The following is an 18,599-nucleotide window of genomic DNA, read 5'->3' as shown; positions in this document are numbered from 1 at the left end:
AAAATAAAATAAAATAATAAACACATTATATAAAATAATAAACGTCCCAAGAGACCAGTCAAGTGACAATCAATTAAAAAATAAAATAAAATAATAAACACATTATATAAAATAATAAACGTCCCAAGAGACCAGTCAAGTGACAATCAATTAAAAAATAAAATAAAATAATAAACACATTATATAAAATAATAAACGTCCCAATAGACCAGTCAAGTGACAATCAATTAAAAAATAAAATAAAATAATAAACACATTATATAAAATAATAAACGTCCCAAGAGACCAGTCAAGTGACAATCAATTAAAAAATAAAAATAAATAAAAAATAAAACAAACTTATTACTCACCCTAACCGAACCCTACACTTAAAAAATAATTGAATCTAATAAATATAATAATAATTAGCTGCTTCCATGCAGATCATTTTCTATAAATCTTCAACATTATAAAATATGACCGGAAATGTCCCATGTCACAGTTAATTGATAGATTAACAGTAGAGGGCGGTAGAGCTGAAGGTTGACTCATTAAACATGTCATCCACCAGGGGGCGCTTGACATCTCTTAAAGGTGAATCGTCCAGAACTCCATTCAGAGCACTAAAAGTATAATAGTTTTAATCTATTATAATTCCACTTTAACTGACATTCAAATATTAATCAAAAGCAACAATAAAATTAAAAAGCACTTCATGTATAGAAAGGTGAGTGTACTATGTGACTATTTATTGCATGCCAATAGGGGCTCGTAAACTAAAAATGATTGCAAAAAAAAAATAATATTGTTTAAAACTTTTACATTTTAAAAGTTCATAGGCCTAATTCTTAAGTTTATATATATATATCAATGCAGAATAAATTTGATTTAATAATATATATACAGGTTTTGTTTGTAATGTAGCTGTATTAAAAACAAAATTGACTTACGGAAGAATAACGTGTTTTTCTGGATCTACAGTTTATTCAAGTCAATTTTATTTGTATAGCGCCTCTCACCACACATTGTTTCAAAGCAGCTTTACAGAAAATCGTGCATTAACAGAAAATGAAACTGTAATGTCTATAAAGTCTTAGAGTTGTCATTGTGTAAATAGATAAAATACAATTGTGTGTTGTGTTTAAAAATAAGAAAATTAAACAATAGCTGCATTTATAACCCCAGTGAGCAAGTCGAAGGCGACTGTGGCAAGGAACACAAAACTCCAGAGATGTTGATTAATGGAGAAAAATAAACATGGGAGAAACCAGACTCACTGTGGGGGCCAGTTCCAATTTTTATATGATGTTTATCTTTAATTTGTTTGTTTTGTTCAAGTTTGACCTTAATCAAATTATTTCTATCTGATTTAGTGTGAGTTTTGTCTTATAGTTCAGTGAACAGACACAGTCTCTATGTGATATCTAGGTGATACAGTCTCTATGTGTTGTAGTTTATGTGACCTGTGTGACGTCTCAAGGCAGCTAGCAGATGTTCGGGTTAGCCAGTTTGTATGCTTCCTGATCTGGGCCCCAGTTAGTCAGATCCTATCATTTTAGCTTCTGAACAAGTGCATATGTTGATTTTGTGATTATTACAGCAGTGATACAATACATGTACTGTACATGTAACTAATGTGATTCCAGTTAGAGCCCAGTATTTATATGTATCCAACAGCAGTACTACTGCTAGAATAAAGAGGGGTATATTTGCAGAGTCTTACGTGACGAATATAACTACAGACAAAATACAACAAGAAGAAATCTTGCTTTTATAATTGTTAATGCACTTTTCAACATCATATCTGATTCTGTTTATTAAAAACTCTATATATCCACAGGGAGGTTGAGGATATATGTTGTGTTTTATTACAGTGAAAAGGCACAATATTTAAAACAGCTCTGGTTTGTAAAAATAAAAATACAATAAATTACAATAAATCAGTAACATTCGTAAAAAAAAAAAAAAAAAAATGGCTTTTTGGTCATTGCACATATAATGAAAATCCCTCACGGTGTTCATAATCACAAAATATCACCGCAGGTGCTATTTGATTAAATATTTACATCATTTTATTTTTTAAATAAAATAACATGTCTTGCATAGGCAAGGCTGTAAAAAACTAGATTCAGTCAGTTACCAACAGTCCGTTCAGGAAACATAAAAAAACAAAAAGAGTAAATAAAAGCTAATTTTAACATTCAACATTACTTTTGTAAAAAATAGGGTATTTCAAAATGAATTTGCATTTAAATTTGACTGTCTGAATCGGCATTTTGTGGGTATTCTTATCAAGCGCAACTTAGTTTGATGTATTTTAAAATGGACAGAATTTGCATGAAATCACAGTGATATGTTCTGAACATAAAGATGATCAGCAATCTCGCCTCATCCCAGAAGAGTCATTCAGGAGATTTTCAAGGCAGAGTGAGACCTTAATCGCATTTTGACCCTATCTTACAATACAGGGTCATGGAGACGATCATTGCTGCAAGCTGTGGAGGGGAACAGAGAAAACATAGACTTTAGCAGTTTTACCAATTTAAATTGCAATATAATTATTTTACTTATAAAATGTGAAAATACATAAATACCATAAAAAAAACATAATGAAATCAAAATTGATCCAATTTATTTTCTAAATAAATATCCCTGGTCTTATTTTGTCCAGAATTTAACCGTGCATGTTATTCTAAAGAGAAAATCGTTAGTTTTCATATTTTTTGTTTAAAATGTAATAACTTCTCTGCTGACATGACCAAAGTCAGACGGGAGAACTCTGGTGCACTCCAATTATTCATAAATAATATTGTTTTTACCCTAATTTTGTAAACATGTAATTTTGGTTCTGTTCACTCTATCTCACTTTGTAAAGTTTCATTTTCTTCCACGTGTTTTCTCTATTACATTCCATCACAATATACAGGTCTGAAACATAGGTGGTGCCCAGGACTGGACTGGTAATCTGGCATACTGGGCATTTTCACGGTGTGCCGATGCACTTTGGGGCCGATCAGCGGCGGACTGACCATCGGGAGAACCGAGCGTGCCGGTGGGTCGGCCGCGAAACGTGCAGAATGGGCCGCGGTGAGCTAAAATAAGCAGCCACGTTATGCAGAATGGGCCCCCCCCCACCAAGTGCTCTAATGCATTTTAGTCCTCGCAGACGTGCTCGTCCATTGACATTCAGTCTAATGTGCAGTTCAAGCACCACCCTTATGGTTTCATTGAATATCTCGGCCTCTGAGTGGACTACAAGCTCAATCTAGATGTCATTAGAAAGCTGAGATCATAGCCTGTTCGATATACATTTTAGAGAACTTAATGAGGGAGCTATTAGCTATTTAAGGGCTTATAGCAGCAGTTATCTGTGCATAAATTAGAAGTTTCTGTTTGATGACTTACAGAAATCGTATTAAACATTGTGATTCTTTTGAAAATCTTTCGAACTGTGGTATTATGGCACCAAAATTAACCAGGGCTGTATAAATGCACAGGCTTATAGTGGCTTAAGGCCTGGGGTCCGCGGCTGCAGGGGGGCCCCAAACTATCAGGGGGGTATTTTCCCATCAACTTTCTCAGGTGGGTGTGTATGTGAACCCATTTAGCGCGAGACGCTGATGTAAACACAAAGAGTGTGCGCAAGGGCTAAACCTGTCCATGTAGGGCATGATTATTGAGTGAAAACAGTCCGGGGGGTGTTCATTGTCCTTTTCTGCAAATCGCTGCGCCATTTTGTGGTCCGTTTTGCATAACGCGGCGGCTCATTTTAACTTATAGCGGCCGACCCACCAGCCCGCTCGGTTCTCCCGATGGCCAGTCCGCCCATGATCAGCCCCATTTATGCCAGTCCGGTATGCCAGATTACCAGTCCAGCCCTGCTTGTTATGTTCCAATAGAGTGTTTTCGCAGAAATGCCATGGAAGAACCATTTTTGGTACCCCAAAGAACCATTCCATGAAAGAACCATTCTTAAAGAACCTTTTTCCACTACAATGAGCTTTTACTCCCAAGACATTTTCTTTTCCAACACAAAATTAGATTAAATATAATAATTTAGGAAACAACAACTGGACATCATTTTCTGAATTAGATACATATAATGAGGTCATGTGACAACGTTGTGGCACATATCAATGTTTGATGCATGCTGCACACTAGTTCCACATACTATTGATAAAAATTACAATTAAAATAATAGGCTGTAGTGGAATGGATTTCTGTGCATTTCATTCAAACATTAAAAGCACGCACAACTGATTTGCTCGCTTTTTAAGTTTTAGCACAATGCCTGAAATAAGTCCATTACCTCAAGTGCGCCGATGCCCAATGCCACACCTATGATGACGACTGCATTATCATCTATCAGCTTTTTCAGTGCATCAAAACAACTGGGCACTTTCTGAGGAAGAAAGCAAGAAAACCTCAAAATGTAAAGTGTTATGGAGACCCAAGAAATTGTTATCAAAGACTATACAAGGTACAACATTTTAAGAGATTAATTCTGTATTTTCTCTTGTCTTCAATCCTTACTGAATTATTAGCGTTGATAGCACTGCAGGGCGATGTATTGCAGCACTGATCGGGGTACATCGAGGTTTTGACCACAAAAGGTGAACCCGTGAAATCGGTGTAGTTGTAGAATCCACAGCACTTTAGCTAAAGGACAAATGCATCATTTTTGAGTTAAATATCCTTTTTTAAATATGTTTTTTTATAAGAAAAAAAGTAATTGGGCCTCAGCGTAACAAAAGTACATTTCTAAAATTCCATCCATTGTTTAATAATCGTTTAAGACTTTCAGGATTCTGTCAAATGTTGAGACCGTGACTACAAACAATATCCCACTTGATCAAGAAAAGTGTCTCAAACCGTTGACATGGTTGTGTTCCAGAGTCCCGTGATATCGGTGTTATTCCCATAATCTTTCTTGATGTTTTTCACAGCTGCATCTCCCAACTTCTGGATCAGGCTTGCTGCCTGAAATACACAAAAAGAGAAAGTGAATTTATTCCATCGGTCCTTCAAGAGTGGTACACTCAAAATAATATATGAGCATCTTTACACATTCAAATTTCATAACCAAACTCCATCATTAAATTACCTTAATAGTAAAGTACTTTAAAGTACTTTAAATAAAGTACTATCGAGTATTTTTACTTTTAGTTACTTAAAGATTACTCCATTCCATTTAATAGTACATTACATTTGTTTTTATGTGTGTATGTATTCAGATGTGTATAGAGGTTTACCAGAGGTTTAAAGACCAGAAGCACAATCGCTCCAGCGACTTCAGCGATGAAGACGATAAGAATAATGACGAAGAACTGAGGAGAGAGAGATCAGCATACAGAATGGATGAGAAATTGTTCCCCGTAGGAAAGCACATTTAATATATTATTGTTGTTGTGAACTTAATGTGGATTGGCTGGCAATGAACAGGCAGATAAAGCGGCTAAGGAAGCCCTGACAGTATGTGATATACCTGCATCTAATGTTCAACCCATATTGAATATTCACAACAAATGGAAAATATGAATGTGTATATAACAAACTACATGAAGTGAACCCAGAACTAAACCAAGGAGTTTATTATTTCCTCTCTGAAAATAGATATGACCAGGTTGTATGTACGAGATGTCGAATAGGTCATTCGAGACTCACTCATTCATACTTATTGAAAGGAGAAGAGGAACCGGTTTGTGATCTATGGAAGACTTTCTTGAGTATAAAACATGTTTTGATAAAATGTCCAAATCTAAATGATATTAGAAAACGCTTTTATTATAAAATCTATTGATGGATATCTTTAAAAAGGTCTCTCCGGGAATTTGTTTTTAAATTCCTATCACATATTAAACTGAAAAACTCTGTATAATTGTTATTACTACTACTGTTATTTTTGTTATATATATATATATATGTGTGTGTGTGTGTGTGTGTGTGTGTGTGTGTGTGTGTTTTGTATCTGTCAAACTATTGTAAACATTGTTTAATTTGAACACGGTTGTCTTTGCCATGAATATAGCCAATGCTGCTGATATGGCATCAAAAATATAAATAATATATAAAAAATTACAAATACATTTACATTTATGCATTTGGCAGACGCTTTTATCCAAAGTGACTTACAGAGCACTTATTACAGGGACAATCCCCCCCGGAGCAACCTGGAGTTAAGTGCCTTGCTCAAGGACACAATGGTGATGGCTGTGGGGATCGAACCAGCGACCTTCTGATTACCAGTTATGTGCTTTAGCCCACTACACCACCACCACTCCATATATGGCCAAAGAGATATTTTTATAGCAGTAAATTTATATTTAATATAGAAATGTCCATGACTTTTAAGTTATTATCAATTGGAAACCACAATTTTAAAATTCACTAATGATTTCCAGGATTTCCACAAATGAAAAAGTAAAAGGATTAAAATTGTACATACTCATGTAAAAGCAATGGAGATTTTTATCCTAGTTATGCAAAGACAAAAATATTTAATCGACTATAATTTACTTTGTGAGTGCAATCTCAATAAAAGTATTTTTAGAAATCCTTATCCAGTAATTATTAAAAAGGAACTCCTTCAATGGAAACGCTCTGTTTATTACTGGTACTATATTTCAGTGTAAGTTCATCAAATAGAAATGAATTCTGTTGCTTTATGGTTCTGTTTCTTGAGAAAACTCAAACAAAACAAATGTTATATTATATTTGAACTAAAATTCTAATTGTTAAAATTAGAAAAGTGTTAATATGGAATAATTTAGATTAAATATAATATCCTTGAAATAAACAACACATATTATAAATGTACAAAGAAGTCATTTATTGAGAACTGAAGTTATATCTTTAGCAACAAATACTCTCATCCAGTTGACTAATTAGATGTGCCACCATAATGCAAGTGATTTTCATTAAAAAATATGTGCAGGTCAAGATAGAGTTGAGAGAAAAAGTATGTGCACCTTTTGGAATCACCTGCGTTTATGTATATATTTGCCTTAAACTATGTTTGGATCTTCATCTAAGTTGCAATAATGAACAAAAACAATCTGTTTTAACTAATAACACACACATTATTATATTGTTCTTGTACATACTGAATTGAACACACCATTCAAACATTCACAGTATAGGTAAGGAAAAGTATGTGAACACCGAGGTTGATGATGTCAACAAAAGCTCATTAAAGTCATGAGTTGGCAAACATGTCATCCAATTAATGAGATGAGATTGGAGGTGTGGGTTAGAGCTACTTTGACTTATAAAAAGCACTCAAACATTTTGAGTTTGCTATTCACAAGGATTATCAGCTGACGTGGGCCATGGCTTGCAAAAATTAGTTCTCAGAAGCCCTACGATCAACAATTGTTGCTTCGAATAAAGCTGGAAAGGGTTAGAAAGTTATCTGGAAGAGCTTTGATAGTCATCTGAACACTGTTAGACAAATTACCTATAAATGGGGATGATTTAGTACTATAGCTACTCTCACTAGAAGTGGCCGTCCAGTCAAAATGACACAGCAGAATGATCAATGGGGTAAAAATGAACCCTAGAGTGACAGAGGAAACATTGGAGCTGGTAAACATCTCTGTGCTTGAGTCTAGTATACAGAAAACATTAAACAGGAATGGTGTTCATGGCAGGACACCACGAAGGATGCCACTGCTTTCTAACAAAAACAATGCTGCGCACATGAAGATTGCCAAAGACCACATGCCATCATTGAGGGAAAAATTATCTCCCAAGTTTATCACAGGATATTCTCAGGGTTGCTGTGCACCAGCTGAAGCACAGTTGAAGTTGGGAGATGCAGCAGGACAACAACCCCAAACATAGATGCAAATTCTCTACATAAGTGTTTCCCAACCCGGTTACTGAAGGCCCCCATTACTACACATTTTGGATATCTCCCTAATCAAACACACCTTATTCAACTCATTAGCTCATTAGCAGAGACTCCACGTCCTGAATTGGGTGTGTAGGATAAGCGAGATACAAAATACAAAATGTGCCATGTTGGGGAGCCTCCAGGAACAGGGTTGGGAACCACTGCTCTACAGAATGGCTTAAAAAAAAAGAAAATCAGATTTTTGGTGTGACCCAGTCAGAGACCCAATAGAGATGCTGTTGAATGACATCAAGAGAGCAGTTCACACCAGACATCCTAAGAATATGGCTGAGCTGAATCAGATCTGTAAGGAAGAATGGTCCAAAATTCCTTCTGAAACACTTGGTTGAAGTTATTGCTGTCAAATGAGGATCGACCATTTATTGTATTCAAGGGTTCACTTACTTTTTCCACAGCACTGTGAATGTTTAATGGGATGTGTTCAAAAAAGGAATGAAAGATTATAATTGTTTGTCCATCCATCCATCCATCCATCTTCAACCGCTTATCCGAATTTGGGTCGCGGGGGCCGCAGCTCCAGCAGGGGGCCCCAAACTTCCCTATCCCGAGCCACATTAACCAGGCTCTGACTGGGAGACCCCGAGGCGTTCCCAGGCCAGTGTGGAGATGTAATCTCTCCACCTAGTTCTGGGTCTTCCCCGAGGCCTCCTCCCATAATTGTTTGTGTGTTGTTAATTGAAACACATTCTTTGATGAAGATGAGCTCACATTTTATGACCAATTAATGCAGTAAACCAGCTAATTCCAAAGGGTTCACATAATTTTTCTTACAACTGTATCTGTTTCCAGCCCTATCAATCTGACTTACCAGCAGCAGCATACACCTGCTCTCTTTGACCGCTCCACAGCAGCCCAGAAATCCCAGTATGAGGAGTAAAGCACCCACTGCGATCAGGAGATATCCCACATTCAAGAGCTGCCCAAGTTCCCCCGGAGCTCCATCTATTTTCTGCATAAAATTCAGGACAGATCCGCTGTCCACCTTCACCCATATCCCCACACCCAAAATAGCTGCTCCGGCAAGCTACAGCAAGACAAAAAGAAATAGCATAATTTAACATACAGCATAAAAACATACAGAAATGTGCATTAAATCACAACATTAAATCAACTGGCATTTCTTTTAATGGAGGTTTGGAAGGTTTTAAATGATAAAACAATAAATGTAGTTTCAAACGTTAGTGGAACAGGTTCATAGGTAATGTGATGAACTACACTTCAAGATGAACATCAACACATATTAAAATTTGCATGCAACCCAGCTAAACCATATATGAAAATAAGTACATTTGTATATTTATTTTCACTTCTATATACAGTACTGTGCAAAGGCTTTAGGCACTTGGGGAAAATGTTGCATAGTGAGGATGTCTTCAAATATAATGACGTAAATAGTTTTCATTAATCAGTAAACATCATACAAAGTCCAGTAAACATAAAAAAGCTAAATTAATATTCGGTGTGACCCCCTTTGCCTTTAAAACAGCCCCAATTCTCCTATTACACCAGGACACAGTCTCTCTTGGTTGTTGGCAGACAGGATGTCCCAAACGTCTTGGAGAACTCATCACAGTTCTTCTGTATATTTCGGCTGTCTCGATCGCTTCTGTCTCTATAAGTAATCTCAGACTGACTCAATATTCAGTGGGGGTCTCTGTGGGGGTCATGACATCTGTTGCAGGACTCCCTGTTCTTCTTTTCTATTCTGTTATATTTGCTCAAGTAATGTTTGGGAATGTTTGACACACTAAAGCTGAAGATATAAATAACCATCTTAAGACAAATGCTCTTGTGAAACCCCAAAAAAGTTTTAGTGCCTAAAGCATTTGCACAGTACTGTATCTGGGGAAACTGGGACATTTCCTTTAGATTTGTATAAAAAACAAAATAGTTGCAAACACAATATAATGCACGCACTGTCTTCTAAAAGTAGGTTATTTTCCTGGAAAGAGATGAACCATATTTCAACCCCTGGCCATTCTGCATGTATTTTGCATTAATACTGTCACAGGACATGTAAGAAAGAAAGCCATAAATGACTTTGACAGAATTATTTTTACGTAATCTACCAAAAAGCCAGTGCAAATCAGGTGAGGGGTTTTCTGTTTGATGGAAAGCTGAGGAAATGTGTTCAATGGTAACATGTTGTATTTGAACATATATATCGTATATTTACTTACAAAGATGACACCATTGAAGAGAAACATCATTGCTTTCAAAAATCCAAAGCAACCCATTTTTATTGGCTGCCTGTGACACCTGCAAAAGATCAAATCAAACAATAATGAACAACAAATAAGAGACAATAACAGAAATTCTTTCCCATTTAATAATGAATCTTCTAAAAATAAATATATATATATATATATTAGGAGACTTTTATTTTGCCTAAACTGTCACCATATGCATGTTTGATTCATTCCAATGGCACACATGCTTTAGGTAGTTAGTCTATCCCAAAACTGAAAATTATGTTATCATTTACTCACTCTCATGTTGTTCCAAACCTGAATACACCTGTATGTATCGCAAAACCCTCCATTTCACATTGTATGTAAACTATATGCAATGAAAGTCAATGGAAAATTCTGATGCTAAAATTCTGCATAACATCTCCTTTTGGGTTTTGAACAACATGAGGGTGAGTGAATGATGACAGAATTGTTCCTGGTTTTTAGATAAACTATCCCTTAATGGTTTTGTGAAACAAAGTAGACGAACCAGGAAATGCCGCAGGAACAAAAGGTGGTTTTACCCTAGTAACTGATTTAACTAAAACTCTCGTTAACCCAAAAATATTGGTTTCACAGTTCAAAGAGCCGGTCACTTACAGGAAACAGAGCTTTAACAAGCGTATACTTCAAATATTAAACACACTGAAGGAACATGACTCACTCAAGTGCAGCTAATACATTGGAAAGAAGTGTTTGCTCAAAGCTCAATACTAATACAGTCTAGTAGTGAATACAGGGCACGTCCCGCTGCAAGTTCATCTATTGTAAAGGTTGTACAGTAACACAAAATGAGATTTTATGAGCGAACCATTAAAGACTCTGTACAGAATGTGTTTAGCATTGTAGGTTATACCTGTAAGCTCATTTTTGTAGGTCACAGAAACAGAATTGCATTTCCATTCTGATGTAGAACGGAGGTATTGGTCAAACCTTTTGGGAACAACAGTTTATTGTATTTTTCTGGCTTAATCTACAGGTATAATCTTTTCAATAATTTAAATGACATACATTGTGTACTTCCCTTGTATGTAATACAATACACACACACGCATATGCCACGCTGGAATTCTTTTGAAGGTCTTTTGAAGGTTTAATAGTGTTTAGAAAAGACCAAAGGACCTGAGCTAATATTTAAAGAGTCGGCTTTTGAAGAGAACAAAAACAAGGATATAAAAACCTTCCTTTCCTTTTCCATAGTGCCACAACTAGAGCGTTAATCACGATTAACACATTTACCATTAATACAGCGTAAACCAGCATAAATACTTGTTGGAAGGACGGAGTCATTACACTGACACACCACAAACACACACAACAGTGATAGGGAAAAAAGAAGGTCTTTGTGACAGAAATCCAGCATTTTCCGGCATAATTAAGGCACATTTTAATTACCACAGAAGCACGCCAGGTCTTAACAATCACCAAAACGCAGAATGAGATGTTTTTGTCCGCAAGCACTTTCACTTTGAGTTCAAAGCGCCGCTTGACGCCCTGATGTGAATCATGAACGCAGCTTCACGATTGCTGTACTGGTGTGGATGATGAGAGTTCAAACAATGTATTTCCCATTGCAATGAATAATATAACCCTAACCCTAACCCTAACCCTAAACCTAAACCTAAACCCTAACCAATACCCCTAAACCTAACCCCAAACCCTACTCCTAAACCTAACCCCTAACCCTACTCCTAAACCTAACCCCAAACACTACACCTAAACCTAACCCCTAAACCTAAACCCTAACCAATACCCCTAAACCTAACCCTACTCATAAACCTAACCCCTAACCCTACTCCTAAACCTAACCCCAAACCCTACTCCTAAACCTAACCCCTAAACCTAAACCCTAACCAATACCCCTAAACCTAACCCCAAACCCTACTCCTAAACCTAACCCCTAACCCTACTCCTAAACCTAACCCCTAACCCTACTCCTAAACCTAACCCCTAACCCTACTCCTAACCCTGTACATCATCCAAAGCAGCAGCAAATGTTAATTTTTGAGCATTTTGCAGATCGACATATAGTTATGTAACGGGAGCCAGCTGGTACAAGATAGCTGTGCGGTATGTGTAAATCTCACTCCCATGGCCTCAATAAGTGCACAAGTGGCTGACACTTGAAGCTGTAGCCTTTAGCCTTCTTGTTAGCGTGCCCGCCTGCCATGCTGGAGACCCCAGTTCGAATCCCGCTCGAAGCGGGTCAAGCAGGATGGGTTTCAGTTACACGATAAATACATTGTATTTTATGCCTTTTCATGTTAGCATGTAGTAGTTAAAGACACCTAATATAAAGTGGGACAAAACGTTTAAGTTTCCGCCCTATTTCTAGGTCACTAATCAAAAAAAGTACATTTGTAACATTGACCAACTTATTCAATTCAACTTTTCACTCATATAACCTAAAAAAAAGAAATTTTATATATATATATATATATATATAGATATATATATATATATATATATATATATATATATATATATTTCTTTTTATTAAATTAGGAAAATGCTAAATTACTTGAGGGTAAAAACTGTTCTTGTGCCTAGATGTCCTGGTCAGTAATAATATGACATTATTAATAATAATAATAATTATTATTATTATTATTATTTTTAACCTTTAAAAACTTAAGTAGGATTCATGGAATAATGCTATTTTATTTATATAATATTTGTAATTAATCTATGTATAATTTTCTGAAAAAAATATTTTATGTTTATTTAATTTTTTACTATTATAACTGCTTAAATGTAAATGTCATGCTAAGTAGAAACTTTCCTAACAAACTATTTCCTAATTAATTATTGTATGTTGTGTAGGTTGCGAAAACAATTACTGATATATTGTGACAAGGTGAGGGGATTTCACAAGGCCATTTCCTTAAACCTCAATTTAAACCCAAAGAGAACACTGTGCACCTGTTAAGAAGGGTGTGACTGTAAAGGACTGTAACCTGATCTCTTTGAACACAAATAATGTCATTTTATGAGCTATACTTCTGCTTAAGGCTTATTGTCCACCAATGTGACAATGTACATGTGATGTCAGGTGACTTTAGATCAGGTTTATAGAACTGGAAATAGGTATCGATTCACTCCATACCTCATAATGACAAAGCAAAAAACTGATTTTAGATAACTTTGGAAATTTATTAAACATAATCAACTGAAATATCACATTGGCATAAGTATTCAGACCCTTAACTCTACTTAGTTGAAGCACCTTTGGCAGCGATTACAGCCTCGAGTCTTTTTGGGTTTGATGGGACAAGCTTTGCACACCTGGATTTGGGGATTTTCTGCCATTCTTCTCTGTAGATCATCACAAGCTCTGTCAGGTTGGATGGGGACCGTTAATGGACAGCCATTTTCAGGTCTCTCCAGAGATGCTTGATTGGGTTCAAGTCTGGGATCTGGCTGGGCCACTCAAGGACATTCACAGAGTTGTCCCGTAGCCACTCTTGCGTTGTCTTGGCTGTGTGCTTAGGGTCATTGTCCTGTAAAACCAGTCTGAGGTCCTGGACACTCTGGAGGATATCTCTGTATTTTGCTGTGTTCTGCTTTCCTTCAACCCGCCATGCTTCACCGCTGGGATGGTATTGTGCAGGTGATAAGCGGTGTCTGTTTCCTCCAGTCATGACGCTTGGAATTGAGGCCAAACTGTCCAATCTTGTTTCTCACAGACTACGAGTCATTTAGGTGCTTTTTTGTCTCTTGCATTGAGGACAGGCTTCCGTCTTGAATAGTTTAAACTCTGAGCGCAACGTACAATGCTTGACAGAAGCACAACGCAGCACTGAGGAAGACGCTGAAGTTGACGCTTCACTCAGTAGAGTTCAATGTATTCACCAATTCATGTGGAAGCCCCTTTCAGGGTGTATTCTGATCTTTGTTTGTCCTTAGTTACAGCACTATCACAGACCACCAAATGTCTGGCTACACAACGCTAGTCCATAAGTAGATTAGTGGTAGATATAAATTTGAAACCATCAGTAGGGGACTATTGGGGCAAAACATTTCACAATAACAGACTGAGTAATTTTCCAATTTGCTGAGCATGAGCATGTGGTTGCTAGGGTGGTCTGGATGGTTGTTAGGTAGTTGATTACTGGGACAAGTCAAAAGAGCCCACCCCAATGAATGACACGGCTTGGGTTCCTTGGGTTTCATAGTAGGCAAAAATTGGAAATCCAATCACGAAAATGGGAGGTATCAGTCATGTCTGTAGCACAAACAGTGCTGGTGTTACTTGCACATGTTTGTTCAAATCACTAACCCGAAGTATGAGCAATAGTAATAGTGACGCTGAATATAAAAACAATAATAACTACAAATGTTAGAAAAGACATCGTGATTTTTCTTTTTTTTTTAAATGCAAGTTTCCAGAACAAATTCAGATCAAGTCCGTGTTTTTAACAACGGAAGGTCAAAAGTCAGGTCAATGTTTAGCAGCCTGCTGATGTGTCACATGATGTCGTCATGGTAAAAGGAAAGCCATAATCTAAGAACCCTTCACAGCTAAAACTAAAACCAATTTGTCTCAATTATTTTGGTCTATGCTCCTCTCCAAAACACACACACACACACACACACACACACACACACACACACACACACACACACACACACACACACACACAAGGAGACACACACAAACACACATGCATGCGCGCGTGCACACACACACACACACACACACACACAAACACAAGGAGACACACACACACACACACACACACAAGGAGACACACACACACACTAACACAAGGAGACACACACACACACACACACACACACACACACAAACACAAGGAGACACACACAAACACAAGGAGACACACACACAAACACAAACACACATGCACGCCACACACACACACAACACACACACACACACACACACACAAACACACATGCACGCACACACACACACAAACACAAGGAGACACACACACACACAAACACACATGCACACACACACTCTCACACAAACACAAGGATACACACACACACAAACATACATGCACGCACACACACACAAACACAAGGAGACACACACACACACGCACACAAACACAAGGAGACACACACAAACACAAACACACATGCACACACACACACACATACAAACACACATGCACGCACACACACACACACACAAACACAAGGAGACACACACACACACACAAACACAAACAAACAAACAAACACACTCACACAAACACAAGGAGACACACACACACACACACACACATACACACACACACGCACAAACACAAGGAGACACACACACACACAAGGAGACACACACAAACACAAGGAGACACACACACACACACACACACACACACACACTCTGCCTGACATCTCCTTTTGTGTTCCACAGAAGAAATAATACAGGTTTGAAACAACATGAGAAAAAATTTACTGTATTCCTTTAAAGTCTTTAAACTATTATTACATCATCATTACGTCACACGGTCAATAGTGATGTAAAGAATAAACAAACACGTTAAGGAATGATGAGTTAGCCTCATGCAAATAAAAGTCAATGGATTCAATAGACCTGTGAGGTATGGATAGCCTGTGGCATTGATGAGTGTGCTTGCGTTTCCAACAGGAAAATCATTCATTGGAGTCTGTCAATGTTTACTCTTTGTGTTCTGCTCAATTAATCTGTGTTTTGCATCTTCTAAAACTCAATACTCAGCTAGCATATCCAGTTTGCCAGTTTTGTCATCGTTTTGGAGATTAGTCACAGATAGTAGAGCATGTCAAAAGCGTTCATGAAAAAGATAAAGGGGTACAATACTTAGACAGCATTTATTCACCTTGGTTTAAGTATTGTTCATTGTTAGTTCCTGTTAACCATCGTGCACAACCTTAGTGTAAAATGTCACAGAGTCTTTCGACTTGCTTCCTGCTTCACTTGCTTCACATGCAACTTTCGATAGTTTTTGAAATAAGGTAACAGTATGCTAAATATCAGAGATCATGTTGGTATAGGCCAATGTTGGTGTGTTTGTTAATGGGTTAAAATGGACCGATATTGGAAGCAGGAAATGTAACAGGCTTATGTATTCCAACTTCAACCAGTATACTCCTTATCTATGCCAGGGTACCAAAGATTTAAAGTTAAAATTCAAGTTATTTATCTTATAGACTGACAAAATAGATTTGATTTATAATGTCAGCTGTTGTAGGTATGTGGTCCAGAGTTTCGGTAATGCTGCATCCTTATTTAACAGCCTAAAGGTTCAGTCCCTAAAGATTCGTTGTTAATGTCTCCTGATTGCCCAAGTGAAAAAAATATTGATTTTCCCTTACAAAAAAGAACCATGTTGTTGCCATGGAAACACCATTAACTTTTTAATCACGACCATATTTTGAAGGACCTTGGAGTACTTTGGTAAATGTTTATGTTAATAATTCAGTTTCACAGTATATTCTCCTGTATTATAGTGTTATTGTATAATATCATATCATAGTGCCATGGTATTCTTTGAAGTACCTTGAAATACCATGTATATATGAATATGGTTACCATGCATTACCATGGTATGTGAAGTTAAATATATATATATAGCTCTTGTGGCCATCCATCTTCCTCTTGATCACATTCAAGAGGTTTTCAAAGGGGTTCAGGTCTGAGATTGGGCTGGCCATGATAGGGTCTTGATCCGGTGGTCCTCCATCCACACATTGATTGACCTGGCTGTGTGGCATGGAGCATTGTCCTGCTGGAAAAACCAATCCTCAGACTTGGGGAACATTGTCAGAGCAGAAGGAATCAAGTTTCTTCCTGGATATTCTTTGTACGTGGCTTGATTCATGCATCCTTCACAAAGACGAATCTGCCCAAATCCAGACTTGCTGAAGCACCTCCAGATCATCACCGATCCTCCACCTGGTCGTCCAACGGTTAGACGGAGACATGGAGAGGCCTTCAAGCCACAGTGTCTCATACCCACTGTGAAATTTGGTGGAGGATCGGTGATGATGGCCACAAGCCATCAAACAAAGCCGATCTGCTTGAATTGTTGCGCCAGGAGTGGCATAAAATCACCCAACAGCAATGTGAAAGACTGGCAGAGAGCATGCCAAGACACATGACAGCTGTGATTGAAAATCAGACTTATTCCACCAAATATTGATTTCTGGACACCAAGTTTTAATCAGACTATAGAGAGTTGTTAATTACAACCACAACCACATTCACTCTCAACCTCACGAAACAATGACTAAGGACAAGTGTGTGAAAGCCCCATCAAAACAACAGCACAGGTCTGTCGCGTGGGATCTCATTCCGAATGGACATAACACAATCACAAAGCTGTGAATATCACAGGAACACAAACACCCCATACAAGCTACAACAGAACACCTTAAGAAATGTCCTAAAGTCTCATTAACTGTGACCCTGCATGAACAGTTTATTATTTTCACAACAGACACTCAAGAGCCAAAATGGCCTTATATTTAGTTATATTCTGTTCTAGGCATATTGCATACTTAAACATATCCGTACTGACTCAAGAAAAGAAAAAGAAAAGAAAAAAGCCCTGCAAAATGAACACAAGGTAAATATTGCCTTTTAATAATAATACAAAATAACTCAAAAGAATTAGCATTGAGGTGTGCAACAGTTAAAGGAAGATATAAATCTGTAGTAAGCATTTATTCATTTGTTTTAACAATTTCTTCACAATGGTTCCAAAGAAGCTTTCTTACCTTAACTAAAACTAAAGTTGAGAGTAGAATCTGTTAATCCCTGAGTAAACACTGACTGTCAGATCAGCGAAGAGTGTTTATGTCTGCTTCTTGTTCCTCTCTCTTTTGGTCTCTGTAAATGCAAGCTGGTTTTGCACAGAAGGAGGGAGGGAGGGGGTGGAGGCAACAGGTGGGAGTGATACACTACTCCCCCTTTCCCTCTCTCTCTTGTTGGAGAAATTTGCTCTCGAGCGAGAGAGAGTGAGAGAGTGGGTGGAATACATCTGTAGTCACAGAGACAGTTAAGACTCATTAAATCGCTCCGGTTAACGCCTTAGATGTAACTGAACAACACAACTAGGAGATTTGAGAGTTTTCTTTAAAGGCGCTATATAACAAAGTTTTTAATTATTATTATTATTATTACAACTAGGTGTTTCAACATTCATTTTTCCCCCATTTGTAATCCCAGTATTAGAGGAACATATAATACATATATTCGTATGTAAGGATATGTGTAACTATATGTACATAAAATGTATATATATTCATGCACTAATGTTTTATTGTGCATAGGAGTGTAACTATGCATTTAGAAAGAAGAGGAAATGTTTGTGACATGATATGAATGGAACAAAGGACTCTCTCAAACAATAATGACTAGTCACAATGCTGCCTGATCCCTAGACAAAGTTCAACACAATAGAATGTCAGGGAACATGAATCCTCAAAGTACGTCAATGGAGTGGACTCGGTGGAAG

The 18,599-nt window shown here is 37.2% G+C and overlaps 1 protein-coding gene across 1 annotated transcript; it reads right to left on the bottom strand.

Annotated features, from left to right (window-relative positions):
* Positions 1-953: 953 nt before the first annotated feature.
* tspan34b (tetraspanin 34b) lies at positions 954-17,967 on the bottom strand. The gene is made up of 8 exons (XM_052140071.1): positions 17,860-17,967; positions 10,075-10,153; positions 8,703-8,918; positions 5,232-5,306; positions 4,852-4,959; positions 4,513-4,638; positions 4,289-4,381; positions 954-2,474 (listed from the first exon to the last, which is right to left on the bottom strand). The coding sequence occupies exons 2-8, from the start codon at positions 10,129-10,131 to the stop codon at positions 2,415-2,417; spliced, it is 735 nt and encodes a 244-aa protein (XP_051996031.1). The 5' UTR covers positions 10,132-10,153; positions 17,860-17,967; the 3' UTR covers positions 954-2,414.
* Positions 17,968-18,599: the final 632 nt, after the last annotated feature.

This window comes from Xyrauchen texanus, chromosome 12 (assembly GCF_025860055.1).
Source record: "Xyrauchen texanus isolate HMW12.3.18 chromosome 12, RBS_HiC_50CHRs, whole genome shotgun sequence".
NCBI classification, from domain to species: domain Eukaryota; kingdom Metazoa; phylum Chordata; class Actinopteri; order Cypriniformes; family Catostomidae; genus Xyrauchen; species Xyrauchen texanus.
This window is presented reverse-complemented; position numbering and strand designations above follow the sequence as displayed.